The 21,500-nt window shown below is 19.8% G+C and overlaps 1 protein-coding gene across 1 annotated transcript; it reads left to right on the top strand.

The window, feature by feature from the left end:
- Positions 1-121: 121 nt before the first annotated feature.
- PGSY75_1408700 (hypothetical protein) lies at positions 122-21,414 on the top strand (the record flags this gene model as incomplete). The annotated part of the gene is made up of 2 exons (XM_018787793.1): positions 122-21,083; positions 21,218-21,414. 2 exons carry the CDS (start codon positions 122-124, stop codon positions 21,412-21,414), a joined length of 21,159 nt encoding a protein of 7,052 aa, XP_018639165.1.
- Between the last annotated feature and the right edge of the window lie 86 nt (positions 21,415-21,500).

Here is a 21,500-nt window from a genome sequence, read left to right as displayed (position 1 = left end):
TTATCCTTATATATGACATGACATGCGTTTTAAGCTAGTACGCGTTATCACTCCTTATATTATATTTTATTATTATTTTATTTATTTATTTATTTATTTTTTTTTTTTGTTGTTGTAAGAAATGTATAATTATATTTGGAATAACACATATTCTTTAGAATTTTTAAGTGAAGACTTTTATGATTTGAATATCAGTACGAAAGACAATGTGTATGAAATAATAAAAAAAAAAAAAGACGAGAATGAAGTTGAGAGTCTGAGTATAAATATCAGTAGTCATATATGTATGTTTGTTCAATTAATAGATAATATAATTGGAAAATTAAGTTATAATAATGACATAATAAATGATACATTAAATTATAAGAAATTGTCTGATGTTTTTAATTTTATAAAGAACCAATTATATAATTGTGATTATAGTTTATTTTTAAGAATCTATTCAATATATCATACTTATAATCATAGAAAAAATGGATACTTAGATGTCAATAATTTATATAATTTCATTTTAGACATTATTAATAAAATAGAAAATTTAAATGAAAATAATTTTTTAATTTTACCAGGAGGTTTTTATTTACAGAAAGAAAAAATGTTAGTTAAAATTTTATATATTATACACAGAAAAAATAATTTATATAGTTTTGCAGTTTTAAACAATTCTATATATGGAACACAATATCATTCATTTAAAATAGACGATATAGACAATCTAGGTATTTTATTAAGAGATGTAGTATTGTGTATAAAGAATATTCAAAAAAATTATTTAACAAATTCATTGTTTTGGTTATGTCTATATCGTTTATATATATTTCCTAATGCTGATAATGTAGACATATTATATCAAATATTATTGCCTTATTTAAATAATTCTTTTCTTACAAATAATTGGAATATATGTGATAATAATACAATAAATGTGGTTTCTGGTGAAAATGGTTCTAAAGATCAGTCGAATGATCTTATGAACACAAATAATAATATAAGTAATAATATTATAAATAATAATATAAATAGTTATAATAATAACAATAATAATAATACATCATTTGATATGAATTTTTCAAATTTTAATAATAATTTAAATAATGACTTTAATAAAGTACAAGCCAATTATGGTAATGGTCCAAATTATATGAACAAGTCAGGTAATAATTTTAATGATTTTCATAATTTTAATAATATAGATAATTTAAATGATTTTGACGTATGGAATAATTTTGATTTTAATAATAGTGATAAATTTCCAAATGATTTCAATTCTTTTAATGATTTCGATATAAATATGTTTCAAAATAATAATAATAATGTAATGATGACTAGCCAAAATGCACCTGTCCAATTTTCTGAACAGGCAAGGTATAATGATAATAAAAATATGAGAAAAAAGAAAATTCGTGAGAATTATGAGAAATATGGAGGTATATATGTAAATTTGTATAAAGACAAATTTACATCATTTTCAATGAGTTTATATTATAGTATGATATATATGTTAAAAGTTATGAATATTGAGGAGGAAGATATTGAAGTATTTAAAATTTTTATATATTATAGTATTATATTAAAATTGTGTGACGATTTAATGCGATACGAATATATAGAAAGGAGGAAAAATGAAATGGGTAACATAAGGAGTGGTCAGCATGATAATGGTATTAACAATAACAATGACGTTAATCATAATAATAATAATAATAATAATAATTTTTATGGTAATCAATTTAATAATTATAATAATAATTTTAGTCATAATAATGTGTCATCGACATATAACAATAATAATAGTGAACTTCAGAAGAGTGAAAATAAGAACGATCCTAATAGAATAGATGATATATTTTTTGTGTTTTTAGATATGAGTGTAAGAAAATTATGTGTATTATTTCATTTATACTTTTGTAAGATGAAGGTTGATGTGTACGATAAAAGTAAGATGATTAGAAGTAATGTGTTGAATGAAATTATGAAGAAAATATTATTTGTTAAATATATGTATAATAAGATAGAATTAAAAATATATTCAGATTTAACATTAAATGTTGATATCATTAAGAATAGAAATTATATGAATTCAATAAAATTTCCTATGTATATAAAATTTGAAGAAGAATTATATAAAAGTTATCGTAAGGTTGAGATAAAAAAAGATATAAATATGCCTATATCATTTTATATATCTCGACGTAATGTTGAAAGTTTTAATGATTTATATGTTATATTATATGAAACAAATTTAATTACAAATATATTAATAAATCAAAAAAGTTATATAAAACATTGTTATATATTAGCATTCTCATTTATTAGTCATGTATTAAATAATGTAATACCTTCATCTAAACATTTTATTTATTTGTCAAAATGTTCTAAATTAAAAAGAGGTTTACAGTTAAGTATTTTTTATGAAATATATCGTATGTATAACAATATATATTTCATATCATGTTCATTACATGAAAATAAAGAAATTATTATGTATAAAATAATTAATAGTTCTATGTTATTGTTTCTATATGATTTTTTGTTACGAGTTAAATGTGTAGATGTATGTTCAGTTTTTTCAATACATTATAATGGTTTTACGAATGACTCTAGTTATTATATGAATCAAAAAAGAAGGAAAAGGCAACAATATAAAGAATATAAAGAATATAAAAAATATAAAAAATATAAAAATCATGGAAAAGACAGAATTATAAATAAGAATAATTATGGTGATATTTTAAATGATAAATATAATAATAATTACAATAGTCTAAAAGATAGATACAATGATAACATGATAAATAATAATGTGAATAATAATATATCGATGAGTAGTTCTAGTACCAATAGTGATATTATTAATAATAGTAGTTGTAATAATTATTATAATGATGAATGTTTTGTATATGATAATATAAAAAAATTGAAGAAATGTCGTAAGTATAATGATAATAATAGCTATTCCTCTCTAGATGAATTAGCACATGCAAGTGAAGGCAATATTAGATTATCTGGTTATTGTATCGATATATCAGTATTAGAATGTTTTAGTAACTTTTTTTTAATTATAAACCCTAAATTAAATATAATACGATCTGATGTTATAGAATATTTTTACAAAATTAATGAGAAGAAAATAAATAAGAATAGTCAATTATTTTTATTTGAAAAAAGTAATGATATAAATACAAGTGAAATTGAAATATTAGAAAATATTAGTTTAGATTTAGGTTTTGATAGAAAGAAGAATGATATAATAGAATATTATTGTGGTGAATGTATTTTATTTAAGAATTTAGTACCAGAATTTTATCATTTAAGAGATATGTTATTTATATTTAAATCTTATATGTGTCCATATATAGAAAAGTTACCACCTGTAAAAGTGTATAAATATGATGATATAAATTTAAAATTTGAATATAAGAATAAATTAATAATAAGTGTATATAATAAAAAGATTGATATATGTGGATATATGTGTCCTCCAAAAGATACGAAATTTAATTTCTTTTCTTATATATATCAATTTATTCAAACACAAGAAAATAAAAAGGATAATTGTATATTAACATATTCAAATCCAAATATGTATATAGAAGATATATATATTGAAAATGAATTGGATGTATTATATGTTAATGATTTACCATATTTTCATCCATCATTAGATTTAAGAGATGTAGAAATCTTATTGCAATATTTGACTGTTCCCTATATACGTATACCATTAATATTAGAATTTTTTTGTGATAAAAATAGAATAAAGAGTTTTGAATCATTTGAAATACAACAGTTAATATTATGTATTTTGTTTGAGCCTTATATTTTTAAAAATAAATATAAAAATATAGAAGAAGATAATTTCATACCTACTAAAGATAGAAATGTATTTGCTACAAAATATGGTTTATTAATAAATGAATTAATACATAGTCCAAAAAATGTATTATGTAGTGTCTATTCTTATTTAGAAATATTTTTTACATTTGATAATAACAATAGTATAAATCAAAAGGTTATATTAATATTTATAATTATTATAAGTTCATATGTTAATTCGTATATAAAATTAGTGTTAGAGACTAATAAGGAGATACGTAGAAATTTGATGAATATTGAAAATATAATAAATAAAAATAAGCTTACAAAGAGGAGGAAATTATATAAGGAAAAATCACATCCTCATAAGGATATGAAAAGGGATACTAAAGAGGAAGAAGAAATCATATCAAATTGTAATAATGATGATATTATAAAAAATGATAATATAAAAAATGATAATATAAGTGGCGATAATAACCATAAGGATCATACTAATGACATTAATTTTAATAATAATGAGCGTAATTATTATAAATATAAAAAATATATAGAAAAAAGAGAAAGACGAAAGAGAATGTTTAAGTTTTTAAACAAACTTAAAAGGAAGTTGATAAAAAATGATTTATATTGCTCTGATGATGTTTTATTAAATCTAGAAAAATATTACAAAATGATAAAAAAAAAACTACAGAATAATGTTTTAGATTTATTATTAAAAAATATACAAATGTGTATTCAAAAGAATGATATAACAACTAGTAGTATATTTTACGGTTGTATTTTATTAATATATAGAGATATAAAATTTAGGGAATTAAATAAGAATAATGTGAAACATATTTTATCGTCTATTTTTTTTATATTAACATATTATAATTTTAATGCAGAAACAAATTATTCGGATTTAAAAAATATATATGGTTTAGGTTCTTTATTTGTAAATAATAACGATGGTAGTGCTAATAATAATATTGGAGGAGAAACAAGATATTCATTACAGAAGAGTTCTAAAGTATGTATAAAAGAAAATAACAATAATGAGAGAGATACATTTTCTCTTTTAATTAAAACATTTTCTTTGTGTGAATGTGATTTATTTATATGTATACATAAATTTAGAAATATGTTATTAAAATATTTAGAGAAGAATGAACTAGAAAGGAATATAATATTTGAGCATACTATACATATATGTGCATGCGTCCATGACAATACACATAATAATAACAACAACATTGCAGGTAGTATTAAAAAAAATGCATATTATAATAATAGAATGAATAAACCTAATTCTAATGTTTTCCTTAATTTGCGTTCAAATGATAATATTATAAGAAAATGGCTACCTGTTCATAAATTTAAGCATGTAGGAATATATACAATTGAAGATGTAAAACAAGATAGGAATAAAAGAAAATATTTAAGTAATACAAATGAATATTTAGAAGAGGAGCAAAATATAGGGAGATATACAAAAAAAACGTCAAAAGATTATTATGATAATGAATATGTAATTAATAATAATAATAATTATGATGAGATTAATAGGAATTATTATTTTACTTCATCTAGTAGCTCTTCTTATGATCTTGATGACGATTTTTCGTCAACATATGAAGATAGTAGTAGCTATAATGAAAATATATCATTATCTTATTGTGAAGATAATTATAATGATGATAAAAAAAATAAAAAGCAAAATTATAATAAATATAGTAAGGGTATAAAATTAAAGAAGAAATTAAAATATGATAATTATGATGATGATAAAAATAATAATAAGAGTGATATGAAGAAAATAAATCCTTTACATGACACAGAGTCTATTAATTCTAATGTTATGAATAATTATTTAAGTTTGCCATCTTTTTTTAAAAATAGTTATTATAATAAAGAAGATAATAATATATCTTATAATAATAAAGTGAGGAGAAGAAAGAATTTAATTATAAGAAAGGATAGTATATTAAGTAATAATAAATATATATCATATATAAAAAATATAATAAAAGAGAAGAATATATTAATCAATCTTCAGTTATTTACATTTTCTTATAAGGATAATAATATAATAACATTGAATGATAATATAACAAAATTTAAGAATTATAGGGATGTATTTTTAAATGGAAGTAAGAATTTTATGAGTATAGAAAGACGAAGAAGAGGTTATAAAATGAAACGACATATGAAAGTATTAATAACACAGTCATATCAAAATTTCTGTTCATTTAATATAATTGGAAAGAAACATAATTTAGAAATATGGAGAAATTCTAGGAGGATAACACATCATAATTTGATGTCTTACCCTTTTAAGAAATCTAAAATATTTTATTTAAAATCATCATCTCTTTTGAATAATATAAACTATGACAAAAAAAATAATAATATGAACAATATGAATAGTATGAATAATATGAATAGTATGAATAATATGAATAATATAAATAATAGTGATCACCATAATAACATTGTGGGGCGTGATGAAAACCTTATGATTACCTTCAACAATTTTCTTTTGAATGAAGTTAAATGTGGTGTATTATATGAACAAGAAAATAATGATATATACATAAAATTAATATGGAAATATAACGTGAATGAAATGGAAAGACTTAATAATGAGAGTGAAAAAAAAAGTGCTAATAATAAAAATACTGGTGAGGACAACAAGTTGGTTGAGAATGACATGAAAGATGAAGAATATAGAAAGATGTTAAGAAGAAAAAGAAAGAAAGAATTATATGAATTAAAATCATTTAATATAAATTATGAAACACAAAATATTGAAGGTTTATTTAATTTTAAATACGAAGAAAATCAATATGATAGTAGTTTGATAAATACCACTAGCGAATCATCATATAGTAACTGTAGTTCATATAATTCTGTATCCAAAAAAGTGTTGAAAAATAATATAAATGATGTAGAAGAAAACAAAAGTGATATATCTTCAAAATCGTTTACTAGTAGTGTAATTATGATGATGATGAATAATAAGAGTTCTTCAAATTTGTCTAGTTCGGATGATAGCACAATAAATAATAATGATAATAATAATAATGATAAAAATAATAATGATAATAATAATAATGATAATAATAATGATAATTATAATAATATTAATAGTGATGCTTATAATGTTAATAACGAATCTGTGAATATAAATTATAATACTAATGAAGATTGTGTTAATGTGACAAATAATAATTTAATAATAAAAAAAAAAAAAAAAAAAAATATAAGTGATAGTAAATGTGATTCTCTATTAAATATGAATGATGATATATTTAAAGAAAGTAATAATAAGAATATTAATATAATAGATTTAAATAAAGAAAATAAGAAAAAAACAAAAAAGGTTTCTAGAAGTACTAATAATATAAAAAAGAAGAATAGATATAAGGACATAATAAATTTAAATATAGAAGAATATGGTTTAAGAGAAATAATTTATCGTAAGGATGTCGATTGTATATTTATATATAATATATTTTTTCATATGAATAGATTTATAAAGAAATTATATTATTGTAGTGATATAAAAAAAATATATTTTTCTACTAGTATTAATAGATGTAAGAATTTGTTTTATCATTTTGAAAATAATAATGTACGTATGTGTTATTATAATAACAGTGAAGGATATGAAAAATATCATGTTAATATATCTAGAAATATATATAACAATTTACAAGTACAGAATTATATGAGTCCAAGTTATTTATCAACTTTTGTGCCTTCGATTTTATTAAAGAATTATAATTTTTGGTATAATAATAATGATAATAGTTTAATTGGAGAAATAAAACATAATAAGAAAAATAAAAAAAATAAAAATTTTATTATATATATTAAGTTGTTTAATGATAGACAAGAGAATCAATATAATACTATTGATAGTAATAAAAGTGATAATCCTATTTATTATAATAATAATAATAATAATAATATTTGTTGTGTTAAAGAAAATGAAAATAGAATGAATAAAATATTTAATCTTATAAACAATTCAGATGAGAAAAAAATGAATATGTGTAGTTATTACCCATATGGTGTCATACAAAAATTGAATATATATAATAATAATTCAAGAAATATAAATGAAAAAAAAAAAATTACATCTTTAAAAGTAAATGATGAATATAAAGCTTTAACACTTATAAATATATTAAACGTTGAGAATAATAATGTATATAAAGATTTTTATAATATATTAAATAGATTTGATCATATAACATATATATTGATGTATACCTTGAATGTGCCTATACTATTTAATGATAATGATAAAAATAAAAATAGATATATAAATGATGATGAAATAAAATATATGAACATTAGTGTTGATATAATTGAAATTCCACGTTTGAATTTAACTTTAAAAAGAAATAATATCGATATAAAAATAAATAATAATGAGAAGAAACATGTTGATTATGTAGATAATTGTAATGAGAAATCTGGTATATTAAGAAATAACAATACAACAAACAATAGTAATATGAATAATAATATGAATTGTAATAGTGGTAATATAAATAAAAAAGAAGGATGTAAATATTATTTTGAAGAATTAAATATGTTTATATATAATGGTAATATTCAAAAATATAATTATATATATAATGTAATAAAAAAAATGAATAATACTATATTATTACAGAATCATAAAAATGATTTTTTTTTCTTAGTATCATTATTAAATAAACCTTTTTTTTTAAATATATCTACATTATATAAAGAATTTAATAATAAGAATATTCATTTATGCACATTGTTAGAAAAGCATATAAATGTATTATTAAAGAATTATATGTATGTTAGTATTTATTATCACAATTTTAATATAAATACAAATGGAAATAAATATTTCGATTTATTAAATGAAGATTATAATAATGATAATGGCAAAAATGGTTGTTCCTTACAATATATTGTATTATCTATACATAGTTCTAAATTATTTTTAAACTTTAGAAATATGTATAGTTGTTTTTTTTTCATTGTATATAAATATTTAAATAAAGAACATGAAGAGGTTATAGAATATTGTAATAATTTGAGTATATGTAAAGAAGATAGAAATGAAATTAATTATTTATTAAATATTCTAAATTATTGTGATTATTCTATATATTCAGATGTTGATTCTTGTGCATGTCGTTTGAAAATTTTTCTGACATTATCTAAGCAGATAAAAATTATATTACAAAAAAAAAGATATAGATATAATAGTAAGAAAAAAAATTCATGGGATCTAAATAATTATTATAATATATTTAATTATGTGAAATCACTATGGAATATAGAAAAGAATGATGATCAGGATGATAGTAGTAATAATGAATTATATAATACTAATGATTATTATATAAATAAGAGAGTTTATAAGAATAAGTATCATTATTTTGATAGAAATACAGGTAAATCTTATACTAAAGTGGCAAATAAACATACATATAATAATAAAAATAGAATGAAGAATAAATATAGGAATGATAAGAATTATTATGATAATGATGATACAAGAAATAATTTACAAACATTTAATGATAGTAATAATAATAGTAGTATGTATAATTCATTAAGTGATATGTCTTCATCTACTGATGATAATAATGTATCATCTGAAAAAGATAATAAAAGAAAAGAATTAAATGCTGAAGAGAAAATTAATGATGATGATTATGAAGACGACGATGATCATAATGATAACAATAATAATAATAATAATAATATTAATAATATGAATATTATTAATAATAATAATAATAATGTTGATAGTTTCAAAATGTCCAATAAAAAGAAAAGAAAAAAATTAAAGTCTAAATTAGTTGGACGATCAGGTGATGAGAAGTGTAAGAATAAAAATAAAGAACATATTAATAATAATAATAATAATATTAATAAAAAGAAAAAGAATAATGTTAATAATAATGCTAGTGGTAATAGTAAAAATTTTATGGATAATCAAAATGTATATCATAATGATGATAATAATATGGATGCTATAATTGTTTATTGGGATATATTTAAAGATATTGTTTTTTATATTAATAATTTATTATATATAAAAGCAAAATGTAAATTAACTATAGATGAAGAAATATTTCTATATCAGAATTGTAATATTAATATTCATAAACATAAATTAATATATAATAGATATATAATATTGAATAGTATAGTAGAATCTAAATTGTCATCAAAAAATGGAAACCCCTTATTTTTTTACAACATCTTAAAAAAGAAACAAATAGAGAATCAAAAGAAAATGAGAAGTTATGAAATATGTAATAATAAAAAGAAGAATATATTTGAATATATGCATCATCATAATAATAATATGAATAAGAGTACTAATGATGAATATAAAAAGAGTAATATACATGACATAAATGTTAATGATAGTCAAATAAATAATCATAATAATAATTTTGTAAATAATGGTTATTATATGTCCAATTCGATATATAATGATAATAATAGAAATTCTTGTTTTATAAACAAAAAAGAAAATAATAATTTAAATTTTATAAATGAAGAAAAAGAAATTAAGGATATAAAAAAAACGAAAGAAGAAAATAAATACAATTTATTAAATTTAGATAGTATAAAAGATAATTTGTTACATATGAAAGATATTTTAATAACTAATAGAATAGAAGAGAAACATGCAGATTTAAATAATTTAGTTGTATCTATTAATGTTCCCAAAATAGAGAATGTAAAATATATTAATAATATTGATGAAAATATTTTTATGAATATTAATTTATATGATAATATAGGAAATATTATTAATAATATAAGTTATAAAAAATTAGAAGATAAAAATAATGTAGAAGCATTAAATTATTTAAATAATTTAATTAATACTATAGGTATACATAACTTTTTTGTTATATATAATTATTTTATTAATAATTTGAATATAAAAATTGTTAAAGGTGAAAATACATTTTTATATGCTAATTTATTATCTCGATTTTTATATTTTTATAATTATAATATAAGTCAATATAGTAAAATTATTTATATATTTATTTTTATAATAAATCATCAAGAAATTATAAATATGTTACCAAAGATAGATGATCAAAAATTAAAAAAAAATTATTTGAATTTTTTTAAAACAAATGATTCTTTATTTAATTTTTTTAATGATATATTTAAATTTGTCCAACAATATCAAAGTGATAAAAAAAAAAAAATAGACAAAAATATTATACCATTAAAAATAAATAATAATATTAATATATCAGTGCGTGATCCAATGAAATATAGATTAATAATAAATATAAATGTTGATGATTATTTATGTGAAAAACGAATTATTAAACCTTTCGAAATTAAAAATGGGTTCTATGTAGATTCTGAATTATTAAATGAATTATGTTTTAGTCCATTCAAAAAATTATATAAATACTTAAGAAAAATAAAGGGTACAAATAAAATTAATTCTGTGCATGTAGGTATAGATAAAAATATAAATTATGATAAAAAAGATATATGTAAAATGAATAAGGAAAAAAATATATACCTCCAAAATACACATATAAATATTGAAAATAATAATATGAAAGATGATTCATGTATTATGTTTGATGAGGATGTTAATAAAAAGAAAGAAGAAATGTCTATAATACCTACGATGAATTTAAATAGCGTAAAACGTATGTCAACTATAGATGATAGATTGGATCATGAGGATAAGAAAAGAAATAAAATATTAAATTTTGACTTTGAGAGTTCTAACTTTTCTTGTCAGAACAGTTATTCAAAAAATTTTATAAGGAACATGAAAAATGATTATAATAAATATCTTGATTATGAAAAGAAAAAAATAGATTATGAATTTATTGGTTTCAGTGTTGAAGAAATAAAAATGACATTTAATAACATAAAGAAGCTGAAGGAATATGTTAATATGTTTGTAAGTATTAAGGATATATTATTAGAAATATTTATGGGAGATAATAAATTGTTAGAATGTATAAATGAATATATTGATGATTCAATGAATATAGATAAGGAAATGATTAGAAAGGAAAACGACACAAATAATAATAATACTAATAATAATAATACTATTAATAGTAATATTATTAATAGTAGTAGTAATAATAATAATAATATTAATAGTAGTAGTAATAATAATTTTTATTCGTATGATATGAATAACAATTTATCAAGTGAAGAAGATATAAATTTATTGGCTAATAAATATTTATATAAATTCGGTTTATTAGGAAGAGCAGAAAAAGAAATTAATTTAAAGATATTAATAAGTTGTTTTATGTCTAAATATGCATATGAATATTTAATGCTTATTAACCCTAATTTAAATAGAAGTCATTCAGAAAAATATATAAATATTATTTTATTGTATATGCTAATTATGAATAGAAAAATGTTTTTACATGAGTGTATTAATAATGTAATAAATATATTGAATATATTTAAGGTATACAATTTAAAGTTGAAAATATTAAAGCAAAGAGAAAAGGCCTACAAATCAAGAACATCATTAGCATCAACCAATAGTGACACCATGAACAATAATAATAATAATAGTAATATTCATATTGATAGTGAACATGTTAATGTTCTTAATAAAATTTTAAATGTTCAAAAAAAAATTATCAATAAAGCTATCAATACCATAAAATTAGGAACTAAACAATTAACTCAACTTACTACTACGGAGAGACATTATTTTTCTTTAAGAAATATATCTAATAATAAAAAGGTTCTTTATAAAAATTTAGAATATAATTCAGATTCTTCAGATGTATCTTCCTGTTATTTTTCTAGTGATAATAATGATTTGGAAGATAAAGATCATATAATGAATCCCAAGCAGACCACCACCACCACCACCAACAACAACAACAATAATGATAATTATAATAATAATAATAATAATAATAATAATAATAATGATAATTTTATTTTTAATTGTAGTATTAATCAGGATGATACAATTAACATGTCGAATAAAATTTCATCTGAGTTTATAAAACATCCAGAGAAAGATTGTGATAATACTTACTATTACACTTATGATCCTAGACTACTTATTTTTGAATATACGAACAATTTAATTATTAGAAAAAAACAAGTGAAAATGATAAAAAAATTAAAACGTGATTTTATAAAAAAGAAAAAACAATATTGTTATCAAATAATTATGGGAGGAGGAAAAACAACTGTATTATCACCATTATATTTTTTAATATTTTCAAATTATTTCTTAATATTTAATATGTGTCCTCATCCTTTAATACATTTTACAATGAATAGTTTCCGTTCTAGATTTTCTTCTATTATCAAGAAGAATATATTTTATTTTAATTTTAGTCGTTATAATAATATAACTACAGATTTGTATATTAGCTTATGTAGTGCATTAGAAAATAAATATATATTAGTAACGAGTCCAACATGTGTGAAATCTTTATTTTTAAAGTTAATTTCGACGATTCAAGAATTGAATAGTATCAAAACATTTGACATGCTAAAACAAAAGGCGAAAACACATATTACAGATGCATTAACAAAATTTTTAGGTTTTCAAAATGAAGAACCGAAGGTTATAAATCCTGGTGTTTCAAATGGTGTATCATTAGGAAAGAGTAATTTGAATAATAATAATAATAATAATATGTGTTCCCAGTTTTCAAAGAATGGTTCGATTAGTTGTGTTTCGTCTGATTATAATATGTTAAAGAAAGAGTTAGATTTATGTGTTCGTATTTTTGACATATTAAATAAGAGTATTTTATTAATTGATGAAGTGGATAATGTATTACATCCATTGAAAAGCGAATTACACTGGCCTTATGGTGTTAATAGAGATATTGATTTAGTTAATGTGGTAAGAAACTTTACAGATATATTTATGAATAATCCATATTTAAAATTTTTATATAATAATAAGGATGATGAAAATGTAGATATAAAGAAGGTAAAAATTTCCATAAGTAATAATAATAATGGAAATGATAATTTAATATATAATATAAAACAATTAAAAGAAAATGAAGAAAGAGAGAGGGAGCAAAATAAAATATTAATTAATTATAATAAGGATCCTATAATGAAAAATGAAAATAGTAGTATGTATAATAAAAAGGAGGATATGTTAGGAAGACATGGTAATTCGATTGATATGAGTGAAAAGAATAGTACACCTATAACAACAAGTGGTGATATTATTAAAGCTTTAAATAATAAAGAAAAAGATATTAGCTTTAGTTATATAGATTTAAGTTTATTTAGATATAAATTATGTTGGATTTTAATTGATTTTTTTTTCTATCCTGTAAATAAAAAATTAACAGTTCCTATGAATATACATTTTAATATAAATGTTGATTATATTAATGATTTATTAGTACAGTTTAATAAAGAAGTGGAGATAGGTGTAAAGAATCATGATATATCATTTTTACCTCATTTTCATATAATAAATTATAAGTGGTATGATAATATAGTATGGATTATAGCTAGATATGCATATTATTTTTTATTATCATATAAATTTAATGGTTTATCACAAAAAGTGGTTGAATCCTATTTATGTATACCACTTTGTATTGGATATAATGATATAGTAAGTAATAAAGGAAGAAATAATAATAGTAATATGAATTATTCAACAATGAGAAGATTATTAAATATAAAAAAGGTACATAATAAAAATTATAATATGAATATAAATAATATATATATGAATAATATTAATGAATCTGATATTTGTTTTAATAATGATTATCATTTAAAAATATTTGAAAAAATAAATCAACTGGAATTTGTATTTTGTAAAATGTTAAATTTATGTCGTCTATATATAAATGGAATATTGCCTTTTATATTTACAAAAATAAATACTGTTCATTATGGTATTTTATCAGTTGAACAAATAAATAAGTGTAAAATAATTATGAGTAAAAGTAGATATTTCTTAGCAGTACCTTATATAGGAAAAGATACACCTTCTACTATGTCTGAATATACTAATGTTGATGTTGTTGTAGCACTAACTATATTATCATATAGATATCAAGGAATGAGATATGTTGATTTTATGCTTTCTCTTAAGAATATCTTGTATAATTATTCATTAGAAAAGGATAATGAACATATACAAAATGATACATCATCTGATCACACTTCAGATACAACTATAATGAATTCTATAACTGATGATACTTCAAGTCAATCTTCTCATTCGAGTAGTGATCTATCAGAACAGGATATATCTATGACCAAATATATTTCTCACAAAAATGATGACGTCTCAGAATATTTTAAGTCAAAGGGTATAAATCACGTTAATGATTCGAAAAATAAAGATAAATATATTAATGAAAAATATATCAATGAAAAAGAAGATTATTCGTCTAATATACAAAGTGAAACATTATCATCCTCTTCATTTTATAGTTCAGTGGATAATATAAAATTTGAGGGTCCAACAAAAATGGAAAAATCTGACGAAAGAATTATTCCACCAAGTTGTGTAAAAAAAAATATACACAGTGGAAAAGAATTAAAGAGCAATAGGGACATGCAAAATGAACTAAACAATGATATATTATCTAATGAACAAAATAAAAAATATAATAATTATAATAATAATTATAATAATTTGAATTATTATAAGGGTACATTTAAAAAGGATGAGAAAAAATATAAAAATAGAAGAAAAAAAAAAAGGAATGAATATCATTCCAATAGTGATCAAAATATTAAACCCAATCAGACATATGTCGAAATAAAAAACATGTATACTTTATATAAAGAAATAATAGAAAGTAGTGGTGCTAAAATTTTGAAAACTAAGAAATATATTAATAATAGTAATTTTTTTGATTATGATAATAATATAAAAAGAAGAAAAGAAAAGAAAAAAAACAAATTAGGAAATTATGTAGATAATATTGATAAAATAAATTTAAATGATAGTGAAACATTATATAATCTATATAATTTAATAAGAATGAATCCATTATTAATAAGTTATTTCTTATTAGGAATTATATTAGAAAAATATATTAAACATACAGAAAAACAATTATCATCAAATTCACAAGATTTTACAAATAATGTTTTATTTAAATATGTATTAGGATATAGTGGTACTAGTAATGATATATTACCAGAAGAAATACATAAATGTAAATATGAAAAGAGAACTATAGGTTCTATATTGAATATTATTAATGATACTAATATTGTTAATTTTATATTTTTGCCTTCCAAATTTTCACCTATTCAAATATTAAAAAGTTTAGGATATTCGAAAATTAAATTTAATAGTTTAATAGACACAGGTTATTTAATTAATAATATATCTCCAAAGAAAGTTGCTTATTATATATTACAGTTTCTTGATTATATTGATTGTTGTATATATATAGATAATGGTAAGCACATGTGCATGTTGCCCTTAGAAAAAAGGAGACGTCTAAAAAAACCAAAAAGAAGAGAAAAAAAAAAAAAAATAGAAGCTGACAATGAAGAGATGGTTCTAAATCCTGAATTGTTGAAAAACAGATATGATGTCAAAAGTGAAGGCAATGAAAGTGGGACTAAAATTATTAAGGAGAAATATTTATATAAAAAGAAGTTAAAATCAAAAAGATCAAAAAAATGGAACTCAAAGATAGAAGACAATCTCAACTTCAGTGTTGAAATAATTCCTCTTCAAGATTGTTATGTTCCAATAAAACGACGCTTTATATATTTTGATCATATAAATACCTTTGGTCAGGATATAAAACAATATATAAATGCAAATAGTTTAGTAACTGTAAATATAGGAAACGATATATCATCATTTAGTCAAGGTGTTTTTAGATTGAGATCTATAGGAATGAATCAAAAAATATTTTTCTTAATACCACTATGTCTTGTGAAATTGATGAATATAAATACGAATTTGTTTAATGAGTTAATATATTCATATTATATGAAAAGCAACAATGCAAATGACGAGAGAAAAAAAAAAAATAATAATAATAATAATAATATTAATAAGAGTGGTATCATGATGAAGAGGAAGAAGATGAATGTTATGAAAAAATTCCAAAAGTCTAAAAAGGTCATAATAAAAATGTGTAATAAAAATTATAGTGATGATAGTAAATCAGGTTCTGATTCGGATCCTATTCTGTTTAGCAGTACAGATAGTAGTGATAGCAATGATAGTTATAATAGTAGCAATAGTAGTTATGATAATAATATTGATAATATCGATAATGATAAAAATGATTTTGAATTATTTAATACATATGAAAATACACATAATAATAACTATGAATATATTTTAAATAATGAATATATTGATGAAGAAAATATGCTTTATATGATTGATTGTTATAATAGTATCTTTTTAGATAATGAAACAAAAGAGAATGTATTGAAAGAATTAACACATTTTTTAATATTAAATAATATTAATAATAATATAAAACAATGTGAATTATTATGTGTACATGGAATTGTAAATTTAATAAAAAAGAAAAGTATAAAAACATTAATTGATAATTATATAAATATAGGTGTTATAAGTTATAAAGAATATTTAGATATATTTAATACTAGTATAGATTTTGATATTCAAACACAAGTACCATCTAAAAATAATTCACTTTTATGCATAGTCCAATTGATAGAAAAATTTCATAAAATATTTACAGCACAAGATGAATTATATATACAAGATATAATATATAAATATTTTTGTTTACATTATGACTTTTCTAATAAAACTATTTATATGTATTTTGATGCATTCTTTCCTAAGAAAGATTTTTTAAAAATTAATGTATCACAAGTAATATTAGATTTATTTAATAAACTGAAAAAAATTAAAAAAGACAACATGATATTAAACAAGAAAAAAATATTGATCAAAACATCTGAGAATAATTGTGGTATTTATAATAATTATAATAATAATGATGATGATGATAATAATAGTAATACAGATAATCATTTATTTAGTATGGAAAATGAACAAGAAAAAGAAAAGGAAAAGGAGAAAGAAAAAGAGAAAGAAAAAGAGAAAGAAAAAGAAAAAGAGAAAGAAAAAGAGAAAGAAGAAGAAAAAATTGTTGATGATCCAAAAAAAAAAAATATAAAATATAAAAAAGATGAATATAAATTATATCATTGGACTGTTGACGATATTAATATTGATTTATATGGTATGTCAGATAAAGATCATATTAATAATAAAAGTACAAAAAATTTTATGAATAATAAAATAAATGAAACTTTAAAAAAATTAAGAGATGATGGGCCATTATTTATTCCTTTGAATAAAATGTGTGTAAATGATATATATTTGAACTTTCCTTCTTATGTTTATGTATCTAAAAATTTTATAAATAATGAAAATATAAATACTAAAAGGGTAAAAAAATTGAAGAATGTGTTGGTAGTAATAGAGTGTGTATATAATAACAGCAATAGTGGTGATAGTAATATTGAAAGTAAGATAAATATTAATAATATGAATAATTCTAAAAATATAAATAGTGTTAGTAATATAAGCAATAATAATAGTAGTAATAATTATATGAATAATAATTATGATGTATATGCAGAAAGAGATATACTGAAAAATATTTGGAATATATTACATGAAAGCGATAATATTGAAGAAATGTTAAATATATTAGATATTAATCCATTTAAATATTCTTATGATTTATCTAATATTATAAGAAATTATTTAGATAAGAATAAAAATGTTAATAATAATCCATTTATAAATTTTACTCACATTTTGAATGAATTAGAATTATATTTTAGTAATAGTAATAAGAAATATATTATAGTAAGCTTACAAGAAGCAGAGACGTTGAGATATCATATACATAAAAAATCGAACATTCAAAAGATATATGAAGCCTATTTTAAAAATATTAAAGTACATGCTCATAATAAAGAAGAAACAAAATATATATATAATGATGAAAATGAAGATATTAAAGTAAGTCAAAAGAATCATGATCATATTAAAAAGAAAATGCTTACTGTTCAGAATAATATGGAGAAAGAAAATATGAACATATTTGATATAATAGATGAAAAAAATGACAAAAATAATAATAACCAAAATAATAACAACAAAAATAATAATAACCTAAATAATGATGATGATGTTGTGAGGGGTAAAAATATTTGTAACGATATCGATGGACATATTATAAATGATAATATGAGTGATGATAATTTTTTGAATGATCCATGGGGTTTACATGAAAATATTTCTAATATAAATTTAGGTATTGATAAAACAAATGAAAATGATAGTATTGATAATTTTTTTTCAGGAAATATGGATAAAATAAATAATAAAAATAAGGTTGAAGATAATAATAATATAGATAAGAAAGAAAGTAATATCGAACAGAGAAAAAATACTTATAATAAGAATATTATGGATATTATAAATATTAAAGGTTGTGGTGATAATATATTAGTTGGTTGTAATAATATTAATATAAATATTTATAATTATAATTTTTGGTTTACTCCTATAGAAATTAGTGATAAGAATAATTTAAGAAAATATATATCTAGACAAATACAAATTGTTTATAGTGTTTGTAAATTTTTTAATTCTGATCGTAAATTTATTGATGCACATGTGAATTTATTATTACAATATTTAAATTTCAATCCACCTAAACATCGTTTTAATTATTTCAATGAATTATATTTAATCAGAAGACTTATGAAAGAAAATCAAAATGGTGGTCTTAAAAATATGGAAAAGAATTTTTATCTTCCAAATAAATTACATCTTGAAGTTTTAGAGAAAAAATTATTTGAAGGTAACGGTGATATATATGCATTTAAAGTTATTCAAGAGAGGGTAAGACAAAGTTTAAAAGAAAAGAATTTAACCTTACAAAAAATTTTTGAAAAGGATTTAAATTATATATGTACTATGGAGGATATAAGAATAGTATTGGATTATTTAAATATAAAGGATAAAAATTCTATTCATATATTATTTGATGTATTAGGAAGAAATATTACTCTGCATGAATTATGTTTATTTCTTAATCCGATAGAAAATAAAAGAAATAAAAAGAATAAACTTTTACAAGGGAAGAAACATCCAAGTATGTTACAAGATGATACGGATTATTTAAATAATAATATATCAAATAAACAAAAAAAAATAGGTATTCAAAATAAAGGAAATAATAATAGTAATAATTATATGGATCATCATCATAATTATCTTATAAGAGATATAGAAAAATATTTAAAGAATTTTAGATTTACATTAACAGAACATACACATATGAAATTAGTATGGTCAGGAAAAATAGCTCACCAGAGAATACATAACGATATGACAGATATGAATAATAAAAATAGTATATATAGTATGAATAATATAAATTCTTTATCATATAATGTTATTAAAAATGAACAGCACAATAAGGATAACAATATGAATGTGATGAATAAGAATAATATTATTAATAGTCAATATGATTATGTAAAGAAATCATCTACAAATGATATTATAAGTGATATGTTTTATACATTTCAAAATAAAACACATAATAATAAAAATGAAACAGATCTATTAAGTAATACAAATCAACAAGATAATATGAATAATATGTCTTATAATGAGAATATTTTTTATATATATGAAGCAGAAAATGTAGATCCAAAGGATAGAGGAATTATGAGTAAGAATAAGCATAAAATTGTATGTGGTCATTATGCATCAAATAATATGTATGATATGAATAATAATAATAGTAATAATTATAGCAATATGAATATTAATAATAATTATAATAATAATATTTATAATAATATTAATTCCTTTCCAATTATTGAAATGACTGATATCACTATTAATAGTATGTATACAAGTACATCGGGAAATGATATGTTAAATTTATTATTTCCACATCCAAAAAAATATCTTTTATTATGGCATGAAGATTATTCTCTAAAAAATGTAAATGATTGTTTACATATATGGAAACCTATCTTGTCATCTTCTGCTTATTTTTCAAATTGTATTTTTGTTGGGCATGTAGCTACAGTAGGACCACAAAGCCCACCCTTAAATAAAATTAGAGCTATTCCAAAGGTACTTGTAAAAAATGTTCAATCAAAGAAATACTCCACATTTTTTGCAGATAATAGTTTTGCTATTGACAATTCTGGTGTATTCAGTACCTTAAACATACACTTTTTTAGTAAGTTGAAATGTAAAATGTTAATCATTAAAAAAAAATAATAATCTACAAATGTATATATATATATATATATATATATATATGTATGTATTTATTTATTCATTTATTTATTGATTATTTTTTTTTTTTTTTAGACGGCTTGGAGTTCAAAAATTATGAAGAATTTACATTTAAGAATTTTTCATTAAGTATTATTTCAAAGATGAAAAAAATAAAATCTGTCAACGAAGATATATTTAATTTATGGGGTGATGAAAATAAAGAAATTGAACTACAAGATGAAGATGATGAATCTTCCTCAGAGTTGGAAATTATTGCGCAGCCTTATTAAATAAAACACATATATATATATGTATGTATATATGTATATATGTTTGTATGATTATGTGAACCCTATTATTTTTTATTTTTTTAACA

Source organism: Plasmodium gaboni, chromosome 14 (assembly GCF_001602025.1).
Source record: "Plasmodium gaboni strain SY75 chromosome 14, whole genome shotgun sequence".
NCBI lineage: Eukaryota > Apicomplexa > Aconoidasida > Haemosporida > Plasmodiidae > Plasmodium > Plasmodium gaboni.
The sequence above is the reverse complement of the archived record's forward strand: the minus strand, read 5'-3'. Positions and strand labels throughout refer to the sequence as shown.